The following is a 22915-nucleotide window of genomic DNA, read 5'->3' as shown; positions in this document are numbered from 1 at the left end:
CTATTTTTTTTTTTTAAGAGAGACACAAAACCAAAACAACTCAAGATCTGTCACACTACCTAAATTCTATTTAAAAATATTTTACAGTGCTTTCACCAAATTAAAAGAATTATTATCCTAAAGCAAAAACCAAAATGAAACCACGTAACACCAAAACCAAACCAAACACTTCATCTTCAGCACAGTAAACATAATCTAATTGGCCCAATATACCAGAGTCCTTTCAAAGTTCAGAAAAGTTAGCACTTATATTTGAAAAAACAAACTGTATTTGGGGATATTAGTTAATTTCTAAAATGTTTACTAAACACTGAAAATTGTTTTATTATAATACAGCTGAGATACTCTGTAATGCTGAATGCTCTGTACTATATTCAACTAAACAAATTCTATTTTATATTTATCATGAACTCCACTTCACTGACCCCCTCAGGGCCACAATATTGTTTTTACTTGATCAAGCTCTTGGCATACTTAAATACCAACAGCTGGCAAGTAAGAAAGCTTGCATTGCTGGCTCTTAGCTACCACCACCACATATGTTGCCTTGGCTGTATCCCATCAGGCCTTCCTCAATGCCAGACCAAAACATGATAAAATACAACATAAACAATTAAAAACTAAATGTGCTCATCTCTCCTTCCAAGTGAAATCTCAATCAGTTGAAAGCTCTGGATTAAAGAATATGACATGGGAAGAGTCTACTTCCAATAGAAGAATTGTTTGCAGAAGGGAATAGATTAATCTTTTGATACGCCATACAGGAACACTAAGAACTTATCTGTAATTTTAAGTTATTTAAAAAATTTAGATTTTAGCTTAATTTATAGAAGAATTAATATTCTAACAATTGGAATGTTTAATGTTATAAAAGGGACTACTGAAAGTGTTAATGTCTCAGGGGTATTACTGAATCTCCATTTCAGTGGGGAAATATGCCAATGAACTCAAAGAAATGGAGAGAAAGGATTGACACTCACCTCTAGCACAAACGAAACAAAAGCCTACATTTATGGCAGAGGATGAACTGCTGCTCCGTTTGGAATGATTACTACAGATGAGAATGTAGGAGGATACAAATATGCTTCCGGCAGCAATGCAAGCATCTCCAGAGTGATAGGCTACTGGACATCTCAAACATCTCATCATGCGACCTGTTTAAAGATAAGTTAAAAAAAAAAAAATCTACATAATTAGGTATCAGCTGGATATAAAATGAGTTTTTTGGAGTTGGACTCTTTTGGGTCCCATGTGATGCTGTTATAGTAAGATAATATTTTTTTTCACGAGTTTGGCTCTGTCATTCCTTATGCAGGATCCTAAATGCAGTGCCCACTGAGAGATCACTCAAAGAAAAACTTGTCTGCTCCACTGCTGGAAAGATGGTGGTCTTAATGTCACCTGTTAAAGAAATTTTCAAGGGTAATTTTGAACATACAGAATTTTCATAATTTCAATTAGAACCTAATCTCTATCATGCTATCTATCGTGGCTGAGCTGTTATATCTACAGAAAGCTGTATATATCTATATATACACAGAAAGACAATACCTGATATATTTTTTATAATAATGTGCTTATTATTTGCATTATTTGCTACTGTACTTGAAAACCAAAAAAACAAAAAACAAAAACAAAACCCGGGACACCTGGGTGGCTAGTCGGTTAAGCATCCAACTTTGGCTCAGATCATGATCTCATGGCTCATGAGTTCAAGTCCCGCATCGGGGTCTGTGCTGACAGCTGGGAGCCTGGAGCCTACTTCAGATTCTGTGTCTCTCTCTCTCTCTCTCTCTCTCTCTCTCTCTCTCTCTCTGCCCCTCCCCCGCTCATGGCTCTGTCTCTTTCTCTCTCTCAAAAATAAATAAACATTACAAAAAATTAAAACAAAAAAACAAAAAAAAACCCCAAACACTTTGTCCCCCTTTTAAGCTCCATTTTACCTTTACTTGCTTTGTAGATATCTTTCTCCATGGAACAGGCAGAGCAACAGTGCTGGGGACAGCGGAATCCTTTTGATTCAAAGATGGCAGTGGGGAATTTGCGAACACAGGCTTCATGATAAAATTTCCCACAAGCACCAACAGAGCAACGCTTCACATCTGTACCAGACACTTTACATGAAAAACATGGGTGCTGTCCTGAAAAATTGGTTGAGGAACACAAATTAAATAAAATCTGATGAAAGCATAGCCCTTTAAAAAATTTTTTAACATTTATTTATAAAGCATATTCCTTTTAAATAAAAGCAGCTAAAAGGTTATTTAATAATTTTGGCTGGAACAACTGATAATCAATTTGGAGATAAAGCACTAAAAACAATTTAGGTCTTCACTTTCTCACTCTACAATAAAATTAACCCATAGAAAACCCAGAGCAGAACTTTTCAACATATGGGAGCTGGGAGTGAGAAGGTCTTTCCAACCCAGAATAAATAAATTACCAAAGACAATGAAGATTCCATTAGGCACTTACAGTTTCCATATGTAAAACAGACATAAAATGAAAACTCATAATCCTAATACAAAACACAGAAAAATTATAACTAGATATCTCATTCAAACTGTAGTAAATCAAGAACAAAGAGAAAATATTAAAATTACCCACAGAAACGACAATGATTTTCAAAGAAGCAACAGTAAGACTGAAAGCTGACAGCAAGGGAAAAATGGAAGCCAGAAAACAATGGGATGCTATCTTCAAAGAGCTCAAAGAAAACTTTTACTAAACTAGCATTCCATATCCAGTGAAAGCACTCTTTAAGAATGGAGTGATGGGGGGGCACCTGGGTGGCGCAGTCGGTTAAGCATCCGACTTCAGCCAGGTCACGATCTCGTGGTCCGTGAGTTCGAGCCCCGCGTCGGGCTCCGGGCTGATGGCTCAGAGCCTGGAGCCTGTTTCCGATTCTGCGTCTCCCTCCCTCTCTCTGCCCCTCCCCCGTTCATGCTCTGTCTCTCTCTGTCCCAAAAATAAATAAATGTTGAAAAACAAAAAATTAAAAAAAAAAATAAGAATGGAGTGATGGGAATGCAAACTGGTGCAGCCACTCTGGAAAACAGTATGGAGGTTCCTCAAAAAATTAAAAATAAAACTATACTATGACCCAGCAACTGCACTACTAGGTATTTATCCAAGGGATACAGGTATGCTGTTTCGAAGGGGCATATGCACCCCAATGTTTACAGCAGCACTATCAACAATAGCCAAAGTATGGAAAGAGCCCAAAATGTCCATCGATGGATGAATGGATAAAGAAGATGTGGTATATATATACAATGGAGTATAACTTGGCAAGCAAAAAGAATGAAATCTTGCCATTTGAAACTATGTGGATGGAACTAGAAGGTATTATGCTAAGTAATATTAGTCAGAGAAAAGACAAATATAATATGACTTCACTCATATGAAGACTTTAAGACACAGAACAGATGAACACAAGGGAAGGGAAGCAAAAATAATATAAAAACAGGGAGGGGGACAAAACAGAAGAGACTCTTAAATATGGAAAACAAAACAGAGGGTTGCTGGAGGGCTTGTGGGAGGGAGGATAGGCTAAATGTGTAAGGGGCATTAAGGAATCTACCCCTGAAATCATTGTTGCACTATATGCTAACCAACTTGGATGCAAATTAAAAATAAATAAAAAAGAATGCAGTGAAATTAATATACATTGGGGAGGATTAAAAAAAAAAACAGAAGTTGGGTGTTTTTGGAAAAAGATTAATAAAGCTGATATCTCTGGCAAGAATGACTAATAAAATAAAGAGATAAAAAGCAATAATGTCAGAATTAATATTACAATTCCTATAACTGTTAAAAAATTGCCAATAATTTGAAAATTTACATGCATGGACAGATTCTTAGGAAAGCAGGGTGGCTCATTCTGTTGAGTAACTGACTCTTGATTTCACCTCAGGTCATGATCTCGTGGTTCATGGGATCGAGCCCCACATCCCCACACTGGGATTCTCTCTCTCCCTCTCTCTCTCTCTGCCCCTCAACCACTCCTGCTCTCTCTCTAAATGAATAAACATTAAAAAAAAGAAAAGCATAATTATCACCACTCCCACAAAAATAAATAGAAAATATGAATAGTTCTACAAACTATTAAAGAAATTGAAACTATCATTAAAAACCTTCCAACAAAGAAAAATTTAATCTCAGATGGTTCCACTGGTCAATCTGCCAAACATCTAAAGTTAGAAATAATGTCAATTAGAATAGAATAGAGTAGGATAAAAAGAAGGGACAAGACAGATGTGGAAAAATATATGCAACGAAGATGATAAAGGATTATGTTTTGTTACAAAAAGAGTTCACCTATGGAGAAAATATATGCAAGATATAAGCAAAGGTAACTAATCAAAATTTATACAAAACTATAAATTACTACAGAAACAGAACAGCTTAGTACAAAAGTGGGCAAGGGTGCCTGGATGGCTCAATTGATAGAGCATGTGACTCTTGATCTTGGGGTCATGAGTTCAGCCGCACATTGAATGTAGGGCTTACTTATAAAATTGATAATTAGGGGCGCCTGGGTGGCGCAGTCAGTTAAGCGTCTGACTTCAGCCAGGTCACGATCTCTCCGTCCGTGAGTTCGAGCCCCGCGTTGGGCTCTGGGCTGATGGCTCAGAGCCTGGAGCCTGTTTCCGATTCTGTGTCTCCCTCTCTCTCTGCCCCTCCCCCGTTCATGCTCTGTCTCTCTCTGTTCCAAAAATAAATAAACGTTGAAAAAAAAAATTTGATAATTAGATAGATAAATAAATAAATAAATGTGGGCAGGATACAAATAGGCTATTTACAGAAAGCAGGAAGACAAACAGCCAATAAACAAATGGAAAAATGCTCAACTTCACCAGTAATCAGATAAATGCTAATTAAAACCCAAGTAATATTTTAAAAAGTCATCAAGAAAAAAGAGCTTGATAATATCAGTTATTGATGGGGCATGGGAAACAGGTACTCTCATATATTGCTAGTAGGAGTTTAGGTTCAAAGGTACTACCCTTAGAAGGCTACGTAGCAGTATCCATTAAACATACATTCATTTTCTGTGGCCAAGAAATTCCGCTTTTTGCTATCTACATTAGGGAAGCCTTGTATATATAAAAGGAGGTTTACTGAAGCATTGTTTGTAACTGCAAAGAACTGAAAGCAACTCCAACATCCTTCAACAGGAGAACAGTTAAATAAACTATGATAGATGCATACTATTGAACCCTACGTAGTAATTAAATAAAATGTATCTGTTTAGACATAAAAAGAGTCCCAAGATAGTGAAAAAAGCAAGTTATAGAAAATTAATACATTTTGTTACAACACACAGAAAAATGTTACGTGCACGCTGCTTCAGCTATAATTATATTTTCGTAAGACAGTATTTATATATTATTTGTGTAATTAGAAATAAATTTAAAGTACTAACAAATGCTAAGAACATCTTTACCACCACAATACACAAATGGATAAAACATACACAGATCATTCACAAGAGAGGGAATAAAGATACAGAAAAAGATGTTTAGTTGTAAACAAAGAACTAAAAGTATAACAACATTTTTGTTGTTCTATTCTTTGAAGATAACTGTCTTTTCTGTGGGTAATTTTAATATTTTCTCTGTCCTTAATTTCTACAGTTTGAATAAGTGCCTAGCTTTAATCTTCTGCCTCTTTCATTAGGACAGGAGTTTTCATTTTGTGTCTGTTTTATGGATAGAATTTTAAGTGATTATTTACTGGCCATTTGGATATCATGTTTTGGAAACAGACTTTCAAGTCTTTTGCCCATTTTTCTCACAATGCTATAAAAAATCTGAAAGACAAAAATGGAATAGTTTTTTTGTTTTAATTTTTTTACAGAGAGTTAGATTTTATTTTGGAAGTATCTAACCTTTACAAATTAGCTGAATTATAAAAATTGTTTAAAATTAGTACTTACAACTGTGATGTTCAAACGTGTTGGTTTTTTTTTTTCCTTTACTGGTTTTGTTGTAAAATGAAGGACAGCAGGGTTGTGAGGTTCTTTTTGTTGTCTTGTTACATTTATATAATTTCAAATTATATTTTAACATGTATGTAGATATGAAAGCAACAGTATTGTTTTAAAAATAACTTTTAGAAAATTAAAAAATTAAAAGAAATTATTTTAAAGTTTAAGAAGTTTGATTTTACAGCTTTGCCTAATTGCATAAATTGCTCTATGTAAAAAAAGGCTTTCACTTGGATAATGATCAATATAGGTCTTATATAAATGAAAATTGCTATAACTAGTAACACTGTTATAGAGAGCTGAACTATCAACCTCCTTAGAGCTCTAAGGATATGAGTGCTTCCAATACTCTCCCTTCTCAGTAGGAAACAGTCTTCATTTAGAATAATTAATAAGTAAGCTTGACTGTTACATATTTTAATCATAAGGTAAAACATTTTAATCACAAGGTAAAATGAAAGTGCTTTCTTTACAGAAATCACATTTGTCTTAAACAATAAAAAGAACAGTATAAGAATTTATTAGGCATGTATCCTGCAATACTTAAAAAAATTTTTTTTAATGTTTATTTATTTTTGAGAGAAAGAGCGTGAGTCGGGTAGGGGCAGAGAGAGAGGGAGACACAGAATACAAAGCAGGCTCCAGGCTCTGAGCTGTCAGCACAGAGCCCGATGCAGAGCTTGAACTCAGGAACTGTGAGATCATGACCAGAGCAGAAGTCTGATGCTTAACCAACTGAGCCACCCAGGCACCCCTATCCTGCAATACTTTTTACATGCAAATGTTTGTCTTTTGATAAACAAAAGAAAACTTTCTAAATGAATTTAAACAATGGTTTGGAGTTTTTACTCCTATTACATTGGAAGGGTAACAAATTGGTATCAAACTAATTTTCATATAATAAATCAAAAATTAAAAAATAATTGTTATTTAAACTGTGGTTAAAAATATATAACATAAAATTTACCATTTTAACCATTTTTAATTTTTTTAACGTTTATTTATTATTGAGAGACAGAGCATGAGCATGGGAGGGGCAGAGAAAGGAGGAGACACAGAATCCAAAGCAGGCTCCAGGCTCTGAGCTCTGAGCTGTTCGCACAGAGCCCGATGTGGGGCTTGAACTCACAAGCCACGAGATCATGCCCTGAGCTGAAGTCGGTCGCTTAACCAACTAAACCACCCAGGCGCCACTACCATTTTAACCATTTTTAAATGTACAGTTCAGTGACATTAAGAACTCATTATTTTGCAACCATCATCACTATCCATCTCCAGAACTTTTTCATCATCCCATACTTAAATTCCGTACCCATTTATTTTTATGCATTTTTTAATGTTTATTTTTGAGACAGAGAGCATATGTGCGAGTGACAAAAAGGCAGCGAGAGGGAAAAAGAAGATCTGAAGCAGGCTTTGCACTGATGGCAGAGAGCCTGATGCGGGACTCGAACAAACTGTAAGATCATGCATGACCTGAGCCAAAGTCAACTGACTGAGCCACTCAGGCACCCTTCTGTATCCATTTAAATAAGAACTCCCCATTTCTCTCAGGTAAAAACTAGTGTAAAACAAAACAAAACAAAACAAAACAAAAAACACCTTGGTAACAACTGCTCTACTGTCTGTCTCTATAAACTTGACTAGGTAACTCATCAAAGTAGAATCAAACAATATATGTCCTTTGTGACTAGCTTATTTCATCCACAATCATGTCCTCAAGGTTCATCCATATTATAGAATTAGAATTTCCATGTATTAGAATTTCATTTTTTAATTTCCTTTTTTTCCTCATTTTAAAAAATATTCTGTTGCATAGGGGCACCTGGGTGGCTCAGTCCGTTAGGCGTCTAACTTTGGTTCAGGTCATAATCTCACGGTCTGTGAGTTCAAGCCCTGCATCAGGCTCTGTGCTGACAGCTCGGAGCCTGGAGCCTACTTCAGATTTTGTGTCTCCCTCTCTCTGGCCCTCCCCTGCTCACGTTCTGCCTCTCCCTTTCTCGAAAATAAATATTTAAAAAATTTAAAAAAAATTGTTGCATGTACACACCGCATTTTATTATCCATCCATTCGTCCATTCATCTATGGTCACTTGGGTCATTTCTACCTTTTGACTATTGTGAATAATGCTGCAGTGAACATGGGTGTATAAATATCTGTTTGAGTCTCTGTTTTCAGTTCTTTCAGGTATATACCCCACAGTGGAATAGCTGAACCATATAGTAATTCTATGTTTAATTTTTTTAGGAACCGCCATACTATTTTCCCCAGAGGTTGTACCTACCATGTTACATTACTGCTGACAGTGCACAAAGGTTTCAATTTCTCCATATCCTAGCCAATACCTGTTTTCTGCTTTTTACTTTTATTTTATAATGGTCATTGTAATAAGTGTGAAATGGCATCTCATGTGATTTTGATTTGTATTTCCCTGAATACTAATGATTTTGAGCATTTTTTCATGTGCTTATTGACCCATCTGTACATCTTCTCTGGAGAAATGTCTACTGAAATCCTTTGCCCAATTGGGTTTTTTGTTTTTTGTTGTTGAGTTATAGAAGTTCTTTACACATTCTGGATATTAATCCCTTCTCAGATATGTGATTTGCCAATGTTTTCTTCCATTTTGTAGGTCGTTTTTTCAGTCTGTTAATGGTGTACAAAGGTTTTGATTTTGATAAAGCTCAATTTATTTTTTTCTTTTGTTGCCCATGCCTTTGGTGTTACATCCAGGAAATCAATGCCAAATCCAATGTCATGAAGCTTTTCCCCTATGTTTTCTTGTAAGATTTTTATAGTTTTAGCTTTTATGTTTTGGTCTTTGATCCATTTGTATTAATTTTTATGTATGGTTATTAGGTAAAGGTCCAACTTCATTCTTTTGTATGTGGGTATCTAGTTTTCCCAGCACCATTTGCTTTTAGTGTTTGTTTTTTTTTTTAATGTTTGTTTATTTTTGAGAGAAAGAGGGAGAGAAAGAGAGAGGGCACATGCATGAGCAAGCATGAGTGGGGGAGGGGCAGACAGAGTGAGGGAAACACAGCATCTGAAACAGGCTCCAGGCTCAGAGCTGTCAGCACAGAGTCCAACGCAGAGCTTGAGCTCACAAACCACAACATCATGACCTGAGAAGGAGTCAGACACTTAACCAACTGAGCCACCCAGACACCCCTCAGCACCGTTTGTTAAAAAGACTATCCTTGGGGCGCCTGGGTGGCGCAGTCGGTTAAGCGTCCGACTTCAGCCAGGTCACGATCTCGCGGTCCGTGAGTTCGAGCCCCGCGTCGGGCTCTGGGCTGATGGCTCAGAGCCTGGAGCCTGTTTCCGATTCTGTGTTTCCCTCTCTCTCTGCCCCTCCCCTGTTCATGCTCTGTCTCTCTCTGTCCCAAAAATAAATAAACGTTGAAAAAAAAAAATTAAAAAAAAAAAAGACTATCCTCTCCCATTGAATGGTCTTTGCACTCTTATCAAAAAAATCATTTGACCATATGTGTGAATGTTTATTTCTGGGCTTCCTATTCTATTTCATTGGTTTATATTTCTGTCTTTATGCCAGTACCACATTATTTTAATTACTGTAGGATTGTAGTAAATTTTAATTAAAAATTTTTTTTAAATTGTTTTGCCTTGTAGTGAATTTTTAAATCAGGAAGTAAGTCTTCCAACTTTGCCCTACTTGTTTTTAAATTTTCTACTCTCATTTCTAAATTCCTCTTCTAAATTTTCTAATAGATGTGTGCCAAATTAAACTAGATCTAGCCTTTGTTGGCAGAATTCTGCTCTGTTGGGTTCTAGAGCTAGGAGAAAAGCCCTCAGAGTATTTCAATAACACGATACATGGTCCCTCCTATCAGTAGTTTATAACAGAAACTGCAACTTAAGTGCTTACAAGGGGCCAGGCAGATTACATAAATGACTGGAATGACAGGGTTTTAGAAAAGGGAATGGCAGGGAATGTGAGGAACCAAGAATACGTGCCCGATCCATGTTCACACATTCAAAACATTCCAAAGGCCAAGTAAAATGACACGCAGATAATCTGACCCTGAGGCTGCCAGTTGGCAAGCTTTACTACAAGTTGGCAAGTTTTACTACAGAGGCTAAATGTGATAAATAATATCTTATATAGGAAAAAATACAAGTATATGTTCAAAACAGCTTTTGTAGCTTCATTTTTTGCATGTGTGTGCAATCTCCACCCTACTTCATCAAGGTTGTCAAAGGCAACAGTACAGAGTAAGGACTCTGGGGTTAAGCTACTTCCTGGGTTTAAATCCCATTTTCATCATATGTTGTCTTTTGACTTTGGGTAAGGAATTAAACTTTCTCTCTCTCTAAATTGTTTTGATCAGTGGTAGTCTATATGGGGCGGGGGGGGGGGGGGGGGGGGGGGGGAGGAACATAAGACCAAAATGATGAATCCAAAATCCCCTAAACTGTCTAAAAAACAATTTCCAGTAGCTCCATCTTTCCAATAAAAATATAATCACCATGGTTATAGTTCGTGAGTTTGTGACTAATGTTTATCCAATCTATTAAAGTCAAGGGGACTTTAACCCAATTTATTGAACACAAAACTCTCAAACCCATCTAAAAATAATTCACTTTATATATATTGCATAGTTGCTTAGATAAAACACAAATCCATCTCGACGATTTGATCTTAGAAATCCCAATCACTGAATGTTCTTAATTTGCTGAAATACCTACGGGGAGTGGAAGATGAGAGCTACATAAAAGTGGTAAGAGAATTAGACGTCATGGGGGATGCTGGCATCACACATTCCTCCCTATTTGTCTTTTCATATCTATCAAACTAAGTAAACTTACCGGTTTTACATTCCACACAGATGAACTTTCCATCAGGGGGCGATGCCAATCCCAGGCACTCCAGGTGAAAGTGTTTGCAGCACTCTCCCTCACAAGGAATCAGAGAGTCACCAGAGCTTTCACAGATCTGTAATATGGCAAAAAGTAGTCATTCTTAAACTTTAGCAGGCATTAGAATCACTCAGAAGGCCTGTTAAGACAGATTTCTGGGTGCTCTCCCATAGCTTCTGATTCAGCAGGTCTAGGCTGGGGCCCAAGAATTTGCATTTCTAACAAGTCTCCTGACAATGGTGATGCTGCTGGTCCTTGGCCCTCATTTTAAGAACCCCTGAAGTAAGTTAATTTATTTTAATTTTATTTTTTAACATTTTTACTTTAATTCCAGTTAATAACACATACAGTGTTATATTAGTTTCAGGTGTACAATATAATGATTCAACAATTCCATACATCACCTGGTACTCATCATGACAAAAATAATAATATAGGAAGACTTCTATATTTTATATTAAAAAAAAAAAAGAAAGAGAGAACCACTGAATTAGATAACTATTTCCAGACCCAATATGGTATAAAGTTTAAAAGGCATATTTGATCTTTCATGATTCCTTCTCTGGAATCTGCACATTTTAACTTTTCCCCACACGGCAAAGCAGTATTTTTCAAAAAGGGTAAACATATTTAAAAAGGTAATATCAGGGGCACCTGGGTGGCTCAGTCAGTTACGTGCCCGATTCTTGATTTTGGCTCAGGTCACGATCTCACAGTTAGTGAGCTCGAGCCCCATGTCAAGCTCGGCACTGACAGTACAGAGCCTGCTTGGGATTCTCTTTCTCTGTCCCTCCTGTGTGCTCTCTTTCTCTCTCTCTCAAAATAAATAAATAAACTTAAAAAAAAAAGTAATACCAACTTAAATTTAAGAAAATGTTTTTGAAATCAATCATGTCATTTTTTTTTTTAATGAAATTTATTGTCAAATTGGTTTCCATACAATATTTATTTTTTTATTTTTTTTTTTTAACGTTTATTTATTTCTGAGACAGAGAGAGACAGAGCATGAACAGGGGAGGGGCAGAGAGAGAGGGAGACACAGAATCCGAAACAGGCTCCAGGCTCCAAGCCATCAGCACAGAGCCCGACGTGGGGCTCGAACTCACGAACCGCGAGATCATGACCTGGGCTGAAGTTGGACGCATAACCGACCAAGCCACCCAGGCGCCCCAATACTTTTTTTTTTTTAAGTAAACTTTAGGCCCAACATGGGACTTGAACTCATGACTCCGAGATTAAATCACATGTTCTATAGATTGAGCCAGCCAGGTGACCCTTTCCTTTTACTTCTAATTCAGAACTGAGTATCACAATCAAGATTAGCATTGCATATGAATAAAATTTCCAACTCGGAAAGGGAAGAAAAGAACTTTTAGACCTATAGCTTTAAAGTAGTATAATTTAGGAAGATAATATTCTCTCCAGCAGAAGGTTAGTATATTATTGGCAGAATATTAGAGCAGTTATTTCAAGTTTATTTGTTGCTTGCCTACCTGACACACAGTGTCCTTCTTACTGATTCCAATGCCTCTTCTTGACAAACTTGAATCCACGGACTGCACATCAGAAACATCTACATCTGCAGTAGCAGAAGGGCTATCTACTTGCTTTCCAAAGCCTACCTACATGGAAAACATAACACTTGTTAAGAAAAGTAAAACAAAAGTTTCCTCAAAGTTAGGTGCTATGAAAATCCTAGCAAGATTTGCTCAACTAAACCTTGATACAACTTTTTTCTTCCTTTCTAAAATCCCTGGATAGTATACGCCTGGTGTTTTGAGAGAAACTGTAGTTAAAACTTAAAAACATAGAAGCAATTCTTCTGTTATGTAAGAGATCAGCAAAATTAAGACATTTGTAAGTTACAAAAGAACCAAGATGATTTGCTCCCTGGGTATTTAAAAACTTCCCCGAGCCCCCCAAAATAAGTCAAACAATGTATTCTGTTACTTCGTTTTTCAAAGTGAAAAAGCAGTGTGCCCAGAACCTTGAACATATTTACCTGCAGGTCACTCAGTCCTCTAGAATCGGAGTCAGACGTGTCTCTGTATGCTGAACTAGTCATTTCTACATCAGTGGAGGCGCGACTCCTTTTCTTTAGAGGTTTACAGGAATCTGAAATCTCGCTGGCACCTTAATACAACATACCGAAATTAATCCTAAAATAGTGCTTAAAGTTTTATTTATTTTTTTTTTGTGGGAGATTCTTTCTTTCCTCAGACTCATCTGTAGTGTGAAAAAAAAGCACAGCTCTCTTTGTAACACTGAAGTCATGAGTCAAAACTTCATAAGCTTCTGACCTTCCTGATAGTGAGTGATTTAATTTACAACCGCTCTATTAAAAACATTTAATTCAGTGCTCCTGCTCTAAAGCTATTTTCCGTCGACAGAGCCCAAGTTCCAAGCTAAAAACCAATTCTATCAAAACTACAGGACAGCCGATTGATTTGGAGCAATCCAGAGAACCATTCAATTTGGAGGGGGAAGACATAAAACCCAACACACTGTGTAGCTTACAAATATGGTCGCAGAGACATCTCCATCTTGTTTTTATTAGGGATGTGACAAATCTTTGATTTGTATTCGATTCGTACACGGATAGTGCCATTTTCCCCCGAATTTTGCAATTCAGTTGATTATTGCCCCCCGAACAAGTTTTGGATGTTCATAATTGTTCATCTGAGACTTCCTTGGTGAAGTGGCATTTATTGTGACCATTAACAAGTGCTGCAGCACATCTACATATGTCATGCCATTTAGGAGGCACATTGCTGAGGGTTGGAACGGATAATCAATGTTCAAGTGCAGCCAAATCAACGAAGAGCTGGATGAGAGGCCTCTATGTGGAATTTGTGCGGGAAGGAATAAATATGAAAAAAAAAAAAAAAAAAAAAAGGCAGAGAATAGTGAGGAATTTTTTTTTTTTTTAAAACTGTGTGTAATACAAATCCAGCCAAAACAATAGTGCAAAAAGTTACAAAGCAACAATCTCTTGGGCTAATGCAGTATAGGCTATACAGAAACAGCCACGATGAAATGTGCAGATCAGGCACGGTGAATACCAGGGAACCAAGGAGACGGTTAATATTTCAACCCACAGTTTGTTTTGGATTTTTTTTCCCCCAAAATTTCCATACAACAAACAGACATCTAGATCAGCCCAGCAAGCTATGGTGGAAGTGTGCAGTCCAGAAGAGACCATGGAGAAACAAGTCTCCTGAGGCCATGAAGATCCGCAACAGGCTGAGTGAGAGTAGCACTTGGTATATAGCCATGTTCTGTGGTGGAGGATGTGGGCCTCTTTAGACTGCTCAGATTACTGGAACCTTGTTATCACATCCCATTCTACAAGTTTTTTCACTGAATGTTTCCTTACATCTATAAATGAGGGTGCCTGCCCATGTTAACGCTGATTAAAAAACACAAGTACACAAATCTATCTCCTTCATTGCTGGTGTGTGGACCCAGAACACCACCACAAAGTATTTCCTTGGCCTAAAAGATCACTGGATTAACAAGGAGTTTTAACAGAGGAACAGGAGTGCTGTACTGAGAGGCTTTCGAAGGGAAACACAGGTACCGCCATTTCCGATGAGTTTCTGAAAATGCTAGAAAAATGACAGACTGCCAAAGACAGCTGCCATGCTGTTCTCCATGATAACGGCACTAATATTAAAAAAAATAAGAGCTTTTAATGATTGTAATGTATACAATTTGGGCTGTTTGGCAAAACCCTGCAGATGTGCATTAATGATGCTTTATTTAAAAACAAAAAACAAAAAAACAAAAACAGTCCATGTTGAAATTGATCAGTGTACGTTAAACGGTGGTTTTAGGCTGGACCCATGATTTAAGCTGTACCCATCCAGCTCAGACCAAAAAAAAAAAAAAATCATCTGAATGTTAAAGCAATTGTTCAGAGTCTTGAAGAAGAAACCAGGCAGGAAGATGCCAATAATGAGGATTGGCAAAATCAAAATTGAAAACAAAGAAACTGTTTATCGAGCCGCCGACAAAGAAATCTTGCATGGAGACTACAAGTCTGGAGTTTCTGGGATGAAATTGTACAGGAATCTCAGTCCACAGTTTCCTCAATCGCTGCGGAGACGGAGCTGTCACTGAATCTGACAGAGCCCTGCACTCCCCGGTCCGCCGACCCTGTGGAATGGTGGAAACACAACGCAATCAGGCCTCCTAATCTCGCAGCGATCGCGATGTCTTTTCTTGGAGCTCCGCCAAGCAGTGTTCCCTCCGAGAGGCTGTTCAGTTCTGCTGAGGATCTCCACGGAGACCATCGCTGCAGACTTCTCCCCGAGAATGCAGAGAGGCTGGTGTTTTTTTTTTTTTTTTTTTTTTAAATAATGCAATTTGCCCAGAGTAAACTACAGGTATTAAATACAGTTTGAATGATCTCATCAAAAATGCATGAATCATGCTATGGAGTTTGTACTGTAGTCAAATTGCACACAGAAAATACAGATATAAGTTTAAGGTTTCTTAAACTTTGTGCATATCTCAAATAGATTTGCATAAGGTCATCTAATAATGGCCATAAATATGCTATGAATCATTTTAATTAAAAAAAAAAAAAAGATTTTACAGCACTGTAAAAATAAACGTGGCAAGATTTTTTTCAACCAGGTTGTCTTGTCTGATTTGTCATAGTCCATGTTTGATAAACATTAATAGCTACTATTCGGTATTCAGTCGAATACCAAAAAAAATGGATTCGTCACATCCCTAGTTTATTAACCAGTGAAACCCCAGAATCTTATGGAGAAAAGTTGGAAACAGTATCAAGTCTACATGGTGTTCTCCAATTTACTGAAACGAGTAAGACTTTACACATGGGAGGTACAGAATAAGATCAACTCTAAAAGACACACACACACATACACACACACGCACACACCAGGAAATACTTCAATTTCACACAAATTTTTGACTGAAGAGCAACAACAGTGATTTACAGAGACAAACAAAAATACATGAAGTACAAATAAGTAATTCTTAAAATTTGGTTTTTAATCGAGGAAATGCAAGGCAACATTATAATAACTCACCTTTCTGTAATCCAGTCTTCACTGTAGCCTGAGGAACTGTTTCAACCTGTATGGACAGAAAAATATACCATTAACAATGAATTTTTTTCACTTTTAATTAACAGAGGGAAAAAACAATACTTCCATCAATCTAAATAATGATGAGTGATTAATGTATCTGTAATCTGAACTCCGTCCCATCTTCTGGGTAAAGTTCTGTCTCAAGGTCAGGGAGGGTTTAAATCCTAGCTGCCTGTGCTGAATACCAAGTGACAACACACAGCCACATGCTTTCTAGCAAAGACTTTTCCCACCATTCCCTTGGTATATGAAGAGAACAAGAATCCTTTTCTCAGTGTCTGGGAGGCAGGAGAGGGGTTGTTTCTGCAACCAGCCCCGATGTTGCTATAAACCCCTCCCGCCCCAAAGACGTTAGGATAAATTTTTACTTACTATGATACTCAGGTTAATGTAACTCACGCCACTTTAAGACCCTTCCGCGCCTGCACTCACAGCTAAGTTGCTGGGAATCAGGACCCTCTCTGTAGAGAGTGCTACAGGGCTCCATACAGCTGGAAGCTCAATACTTTTGCTGCTAGTACAAACTTAAGAAAATAAGTTTGTGATATTGCAAAAGCACTTTCTTGAGTGTCTTATGAACAGTGTCTTGATCCTACATTAGGAGAGCGAGATCAGAAGTTATTCTGCCAATGTATATGTACAACACGTGGTAATTTGAGGACTGAACCATTGGAATTAAAGAAAGGATGCTGTTTGGAGGAGTTCCTGTTTTAGCTATGAGTTGAATTTTATGTTTCTTTAAGATGTGGTGAGATATGCATGTTGAAACACATTTTGTAAATATTTAAGGATTGTTCTAAGCTTTTTAAAAAAATTTTTATTTTTTTTACAACAGGTAAAAAAACATACAACAGAAGCGCTTTTATAAGATACAATTAGTAATACAAATATAAAATCTTCTAAAACAATCACTGGTATTGTTCTACTACTAACTATTAACACAGTGGCATTAACAATTTGTCCCACTTTTTATACTCATTCTGCTTATTAATTTTAAACTGTCTGGTCACAGAATTTGGGAACCAGCTGGAAAAATCACAACTTTGTTTTGTTAATGAATGCTATAGATTTGCAAGAGCTTAGAAAGATTTTTTGGAATATAATTTCCTAAGTATGAAAGTTAATTATGATAAATGAATGACAAATTAGTACATTATTTAAATTTTAGTTAAATGTTTCTGGGAAAATTGTTTTACATGCTTGGAGATACCATAGAGCACCCACAAAATTACCTTTTAAGTTTGGAAGTTTAAAATTATGAAGGAAATAATTTGAATAGAAAAGTCCACACTTCCATACTAAGTGGTTTTAAAAATATAAAGTTTATTGGAACAAATTCTATCCAGAATTCTTTTTGTTTAATAGCAGCTGTCTGGGCTATACAAAATGGGTATTCTTCTACTTTAGAAAATTAAGAAAAATTCTTATTGTGAGTTTAATTTAAAGGAAAAATGGTTTCTTAAAATTTCTTTGGAAAAGGTAATTTAATATGTATATTATTATATTGGTTACACTGGTTTAATACCTTTTAGTCAAATGTTCCTCCTCTTTTTTGTTTTTACTTTAGTAGTGTTTCTCTGATAGCCCAATCACAAGTGAGTGCCATTCCACTGGGAAAATAACATTCCAAAAAATCTGTGATACCAACAGAAAAACCAGATCATCTATGATTATCTGTGTCTTAAATATAACTCTCATAGTTAAATTAATTTGATTTGTTTAAAAAATAAAAACAATACATACCAGCAGCTTAAACAAAAAATCAAAATTTAAAAGGGCAGGGGTGACTCAGTGATGGTTCCAAATAAAAATCGTGAAAACATGAAATCATTTTGCTCATAACAGAAATTTCAAAATAAATGTGAGGAATTCTTTAAGAGTCTTGTACCACTGGCTTCCCATCTCCTGTAGTCTGACTATGTTCTGTGAAAATGCTTGAAGCAGAATCACAGGGATGGTTGTATTAGAACTGGGCACTGGAACTCACCAGGACAGAAGCATACGAATAGTCCAAAAAAAGGAAACCCAGTGTGGGGAAAGTTTCTTTTTCTTTTAAGATACCATATAAGCCACAACATTTACAAATACAATGTTTTAACTCTCTACATGTAGGAAGCCAACCTGCTCCTTTTTGATCTTCTTCTTTGGCACAACCTCAGTGGATTTCTCTGATTCAGAACGAGTTCTAATTGATCTTCTCTGTTGCTTCTTTTCTACTGAGCCTAAGAGGTGATTTAAAGAAACAAAAAATAAAAACTCACTTAAGGATGACTAGACATTTATGTAACTAAGATCTGGCCCAATCCCCTGCTTTTTTATCACTTTTGTTGTTGTTTTTTACTTTCGGTCTTTTAATTATAAATCATTAAAAATTTAATCAGTGCTACATAGTTAGCATTTTTAACAAATGAGTGAAATTGATTCTATATGTAAAATGCTTAACAGTGCTGGTGCACTTATATAAGTTTTTGCTACTGTTATATTATTAACAACAAAGGAGAAAAAAGCAGTAAAGGGACAAAAGTGTGGCCAAAACCAAATCATTAACTTGGATGTCAGGGAATTGTTATACTTTAGACATAATTAGTCATGAAAAACTATTTGAAACAAATTAGCAAGTTTTTTCATGTTAAATAGTAAAACAGAAACTATTAATTTTTAAACAGTAAAATTCTTTGGAAGTAAACAGAAAAGAACTCACATGGACCCCATTTTGGAAAGGATAAAACTTAGACTGAAGACCAAAACTTGAAAGAACACTAAGTCAGGAATGATTCATTCTGTGATCCTGAGAAGGAATGACGCCTTCAGCACAGCTGTTCTCCACCTTCTCAGTGCTTGGACCCCCAAATGGTCCTTCCTAGACAATAATCACCTTTCACTTGCCACAGGGGAAAGCTCCTATCAAAGCAGGCAGAAGCTACTTCAATAAAGCCTTCCACATTACCTTCATATTTTGTGGTTTCATTGTGCTTGTCTGTGTGTACATGGTTTCCTTCACCTTAGTTCAAAGCCAAAACAAAGAAGGATCCCACTACTTCTATTCTGAGGAAGGAGGAGGTAGTCTGACACTAATATATTGTTTCTCAGCTGTGGTTAATCTCTACCAGAGAAGTCACAAATGAAGGTGTTGGCTCCTTCCTTCATTCTCACTCTTCTTACACTGAAGGAAATGTTTACCAAGACAACAGATCTCCTACCCTCACAGTCACCTGAGTATCCCAGAAATAAGAACTGCTTAAACAAAAAGCTTTACTTGTTTGAAGGATGTCAACATAACTGTTCCATCAAGTACAAATGGTATTTTGGTATTTGATCTATCTTAGAGAAAATAAGGCAACATGACTTCTTAAAATTGTTCTGAAAGGTACCCAAAGAACACATAAATTCTACTACATTTAAAACCACTGAAAAGTACTATGTTTAAGTCCTAAGAGAGAGGAGGTGACCATCTCTGAATTTGGAAAATAGCTTAGAAATGCAAATACAATTCTTCAAAACACAGAAATTAGCAGTACCAGATACTCTATCTATCCTCTAAATTTACTAGGAAAAGGCCCAAGAATTCTCCCTAAGTAGTTAACACCAACTGAGATGACACTATTGGTTTCTGAAGAGAGATCAAGTCTCTTTTCTCGGTTTTCAACTACTGAAGTTGTTTTCACAAGAAGCAAAATGGTCATTTAAAAAGGCAAAATCTGCTCATCAACCACAGCTGGTAACCAAATTTAAACCAAGGTCAAAGCTTTAGAGCACTCATTAATTTACAACCTAAATACAGTACCTGCCTAAGGAATAACTCAGTATAACCTTTCACTTAAAAAAAAAAAAAAAGAAAGAAATCATAGCAGAACTTAAATCTTACAGGAAAAAGACAATATGAATGTTCAGTAGCTGAGGGGAAGGGAAAAAAAGCTCCATTAAAAATAAAAGTATAGGGGCGCCTGCGTGACTCAGTCAGTTAAGCGTCCAACTCTAGATTTCAGCTCAGCTCATGATCTCATAGTTCATGGGATCAAGCCCCAAGTTGGGCTGTGCACTGACAGCACAGAGCTTGCTTGGGATTCTCTCTCTCCCTCTCTCTCTCTGCCCATCCCCTGCTCATGTTCTCTCTAAGTAAATAAATAAACATTAAAAAAAGTATAATATTTAAGATCAGTCTAATATGAAGATTACCTTCTCCCTAATTAGAATATAGATATTTAAATAAAGATCCCCCTAGCTAAGTATCACACTTAAATTCAGACAAATTACCAACAGTTTAAAAGATAACAAAACTGGAAAAAAAAAATAAGAAAACTGATATACTTAACTATGGGAAGCCGAGGCCAAAAGATTTTTTTTTTTTTTTCAATTTATTTTTGGCAGAGTGCAAGTGAGAGAGGTGCAGAGAGAGGGAGACAGAGGATCCAAAGCAGGCTTTACTCTGACAGGCTGACAGCAGTGAGCCTGATATGAGGCTTGAACTCGTGAATCATGAGCACATGACTTGAGCCGAAGTCAGATGCTCAACTGACTAAGCCACACAGGTACCTCCCACCAAAGACTTTTTTTAATCTTCAAAGAAGGGAACAAATGTTTTCAATTATGGCTAATTAATGCAAAATCTTTTAAGTCCATTTATTCATTTCTTTAGAATCATAATTTCATTTTTTATATAGTATTTTGAAATGATACAAGTTCTGGACTTCACTCTCCTTACTCCAACTTCTCTTCCCAACTTAATTTTGGATAAAGGTATAATGGATGGATGTAGTATGCTCCATCCAATATTTGTCTCATCTCCCTGCCACCACCTCACCGTGTCTTATAACCCCCCTCATTTATTTTAAGAGAGCTACCCCAACTTCTTTCTCAAACAATGACTTTTATTTAGCTCTTATAATAGTAAGAATCTTACTCAAAGTTTCCCTTACAAAAAATATTGGCTCTTTAGTGCCACTCCATCTCAATTCTGCCTGAGTTACTACTGATTGAAGGCTACTACCTTGGTTCTCAAGACTTTAATCCTTTTCTATAAAATTACTTGGTTCATTCTTTGATTTCATTCCAAAAACCGTTTAAAAGAACAAGATGAAACAAACTTCTTTCTCCTAAACTAAGATTCCAAATGACCAAACCAGTTGACAATCTAACTCTTTTCTTGATGACCATATGAATCAGCAATACTGTTATAGAAACCAAACCCACCAGATACTCAGTTAAACTATATGATCTTAGTTAAGTCAGTCCCTTAATAAAAATTACTTTGACCATTCGAAAGGCACAATCTTACTAAATATAGGTATTTCTCTTTTATGTTGTAAAAAAAAATTTTTTTTTTAAAGTTTTTTTTTTTTTTAACGTTTATTTATTTTTGAGACAGAGAGAGACAGAGCACGAACGAGGGAGGGTCAGAGAGAGGGAGACACAGAATCTGAAACCGGCTCCAGGCTCTGAGCTGTCAGCACAGAGCCCGACTCGGGGCTCGAACTCACGGATCGCAAAATCTTCACCTGAGTTGAAGTCGGCCGCTTAACCGACTGAGCCACCCAGGCGCCCCTAAAAAATTTTTTTTAATGTTTGTTTATTTTTGACAGAGAGAGCAAGAGCACAAGGAGGGGAGGGGCAGAGAGAGAGGGAGGCAGAGAAACCGAACCAGGCTCAGTGCTGTCAGCACGAAGTCGGAAGTGCGGCTCGAACCCAGGAACTGTGAGATCATGACCTGAGCTGCAGTCAGACAGTCAATCAACTGAGCCACCCAGGTGCCCCTAGGCATTTCTCCCTTAAGCAAGAATAATATAGCTTGGTTCTCAATTAATGGGATCTGTTAATCAGAGAACAGATTAAAATAGGAGAGTTAGGCCCTAGTACCCTAGTTCCAAACATCTAAGCATACTTAAGAATAATAAAAAAAAAGCACAGGCATCTGTTAATTAGTTTCTAATAAGAGATGGAGGAAATGGTCTAAGGATGTGTAACAGTGCTAGAAAAGTAAAGCTGTTAACTCTCATGCAAAGAGAAATAATCAAATGGTGCATTTACTGAAATGTGTACAGATTTCATAACTATGTTCTTTTAAGTACAGAGCCCTCCTATTACTTAAATTCCTGTAGGAAAAATATCCTACTATGAATAAAGCTCCCTAGCTCCTAAACCATTCTTTCCTACTGAAGTAATTGCTTTTATAATTTAATTTTTTAAATACAATTTGATTTGGTAACTAAAAGTTTCTTAGGAACACAGCTACCATTTTATACCAAAACAAAATTATGACACCTCAAAATGCGTCCATATATTTTTCATTCATTACTCACCTGTAGGACCAGATGTTGCTTCAGGAGATGATATATTCTGAGTTGCCTTTTCACTTCTCTGGTTTGGTGTGGAAATGATAAGTCTGTCTTGTCCCCTGACACTTATTTCCGTTTTGTTACCAATTCCCTTCAAAATAAGGAAAAATAAAAAAATAGTTGATTACTAGCAAATGGCATCATTGACTTATAAAGACAGCTTAAGATGTTCACAATTTGCTTGAATTTTACTTGGTCTTTGATTGAGTTAATTTATCATCTTAGCCATTATCAGAGAAATTTTATGAAGTCATCAGGATGTCTTCTAAAATGTAGAATGAGATTACGTAAAAAATAAACAAAAAACAACTATTTGTCTAACTCCATATGATGCGTATCACTAAAAAATGAACCTGGGGGCTCCTGGGTGGCTCAGTGGGTTGAGCGTCTGACTTTGGCTCAGGTCATGATCTTGTGGTTTGTGAGTTTGAGCCCCGCATTGGGCTCTGTGCTGACAGCTCGGAGCCAGGAGCCTGTTTTGGATTGTGTGTGTGTGTGTGTGTGTGTGTGTGTGTGTGTGTCTCTCTCTCTCTCTCTCTCTGCCCCTCCCCCACTCATGCTCTGTCTCTGTCTCTGTCTCTGTCTC

The 22915-nt window shown here is 36.7% G+C and overlaps 1 protein-coding gene across 7 annotated transcripts in view; it reads right to left on the bottom strand.

Annotated features, from left to right (window-relative positions):
- The window catches only part of NSD3 (nuclear receptor binding SET domain protein 3), a 117296-nt gene that overhangs the window by 29272 nt on the left and 65109 nt on the right, over window positions 1–22915 (bottom strand). For 5 of the 7 annotated variants that reach the window (XM_045460155.1, XM_045460173.1, XM_045460164.1 and 2 more), the window contains exons 7-14: window positions 22294–22420; window positions 18119–18219; window positions 15938–15983; window positions 12877–13007; window positions 12368–12496; window positions 10824–10950; window positions 1944–2141; window positions 981–1154 (exon numbers count right to left, since the gene is read on the bottom strand). In XM_045460155.1, coding sequence (XP_045316111.1) covers window positions 981–1154; window positions 1944–2141; window positions 10824–10950; window positions 12368–12496; window positions 12877–13007; window positions 15938–15983; window positions 18119–18219; window positions 22294–22420 — 1033 coding nt within the window. Of the gene's footprint in view, window positions 1–980; window positions 1155–1943; window positions 2142–10823; window positions 10951–12367; window positions 12497–12876; window positions 13008–13383; window positions 15033–15937; window positions 15984–18118; window positions 18220–22293; window positions 22421–22915 lie in introns of those variants that run through there. The other 2 variants (XM_045460199.1, XM_045460208.1) reach the window with 2 other exon arrangements.

The sequence above is a fragment of the Leopardus geoffroyi genome, chromosome B1 (assembly GCF_018350155.1).
Source record: "Leopardus geoffroyi isolate Oge1 chromosome B1, O.geoffroyi_Oge1_pat1.0, whole genome shotgun sequence".
In the NCBI taxonomy this organism is placed as follows: Eukaryota; Metazoa; Chordata; class Mammalia; order Carnivora; family Felidae; genus Leopardus; species Leopardus geoffroyi.
This window is presented reverse-complemented; position numbering and strand designations above follow the sequence as displayed.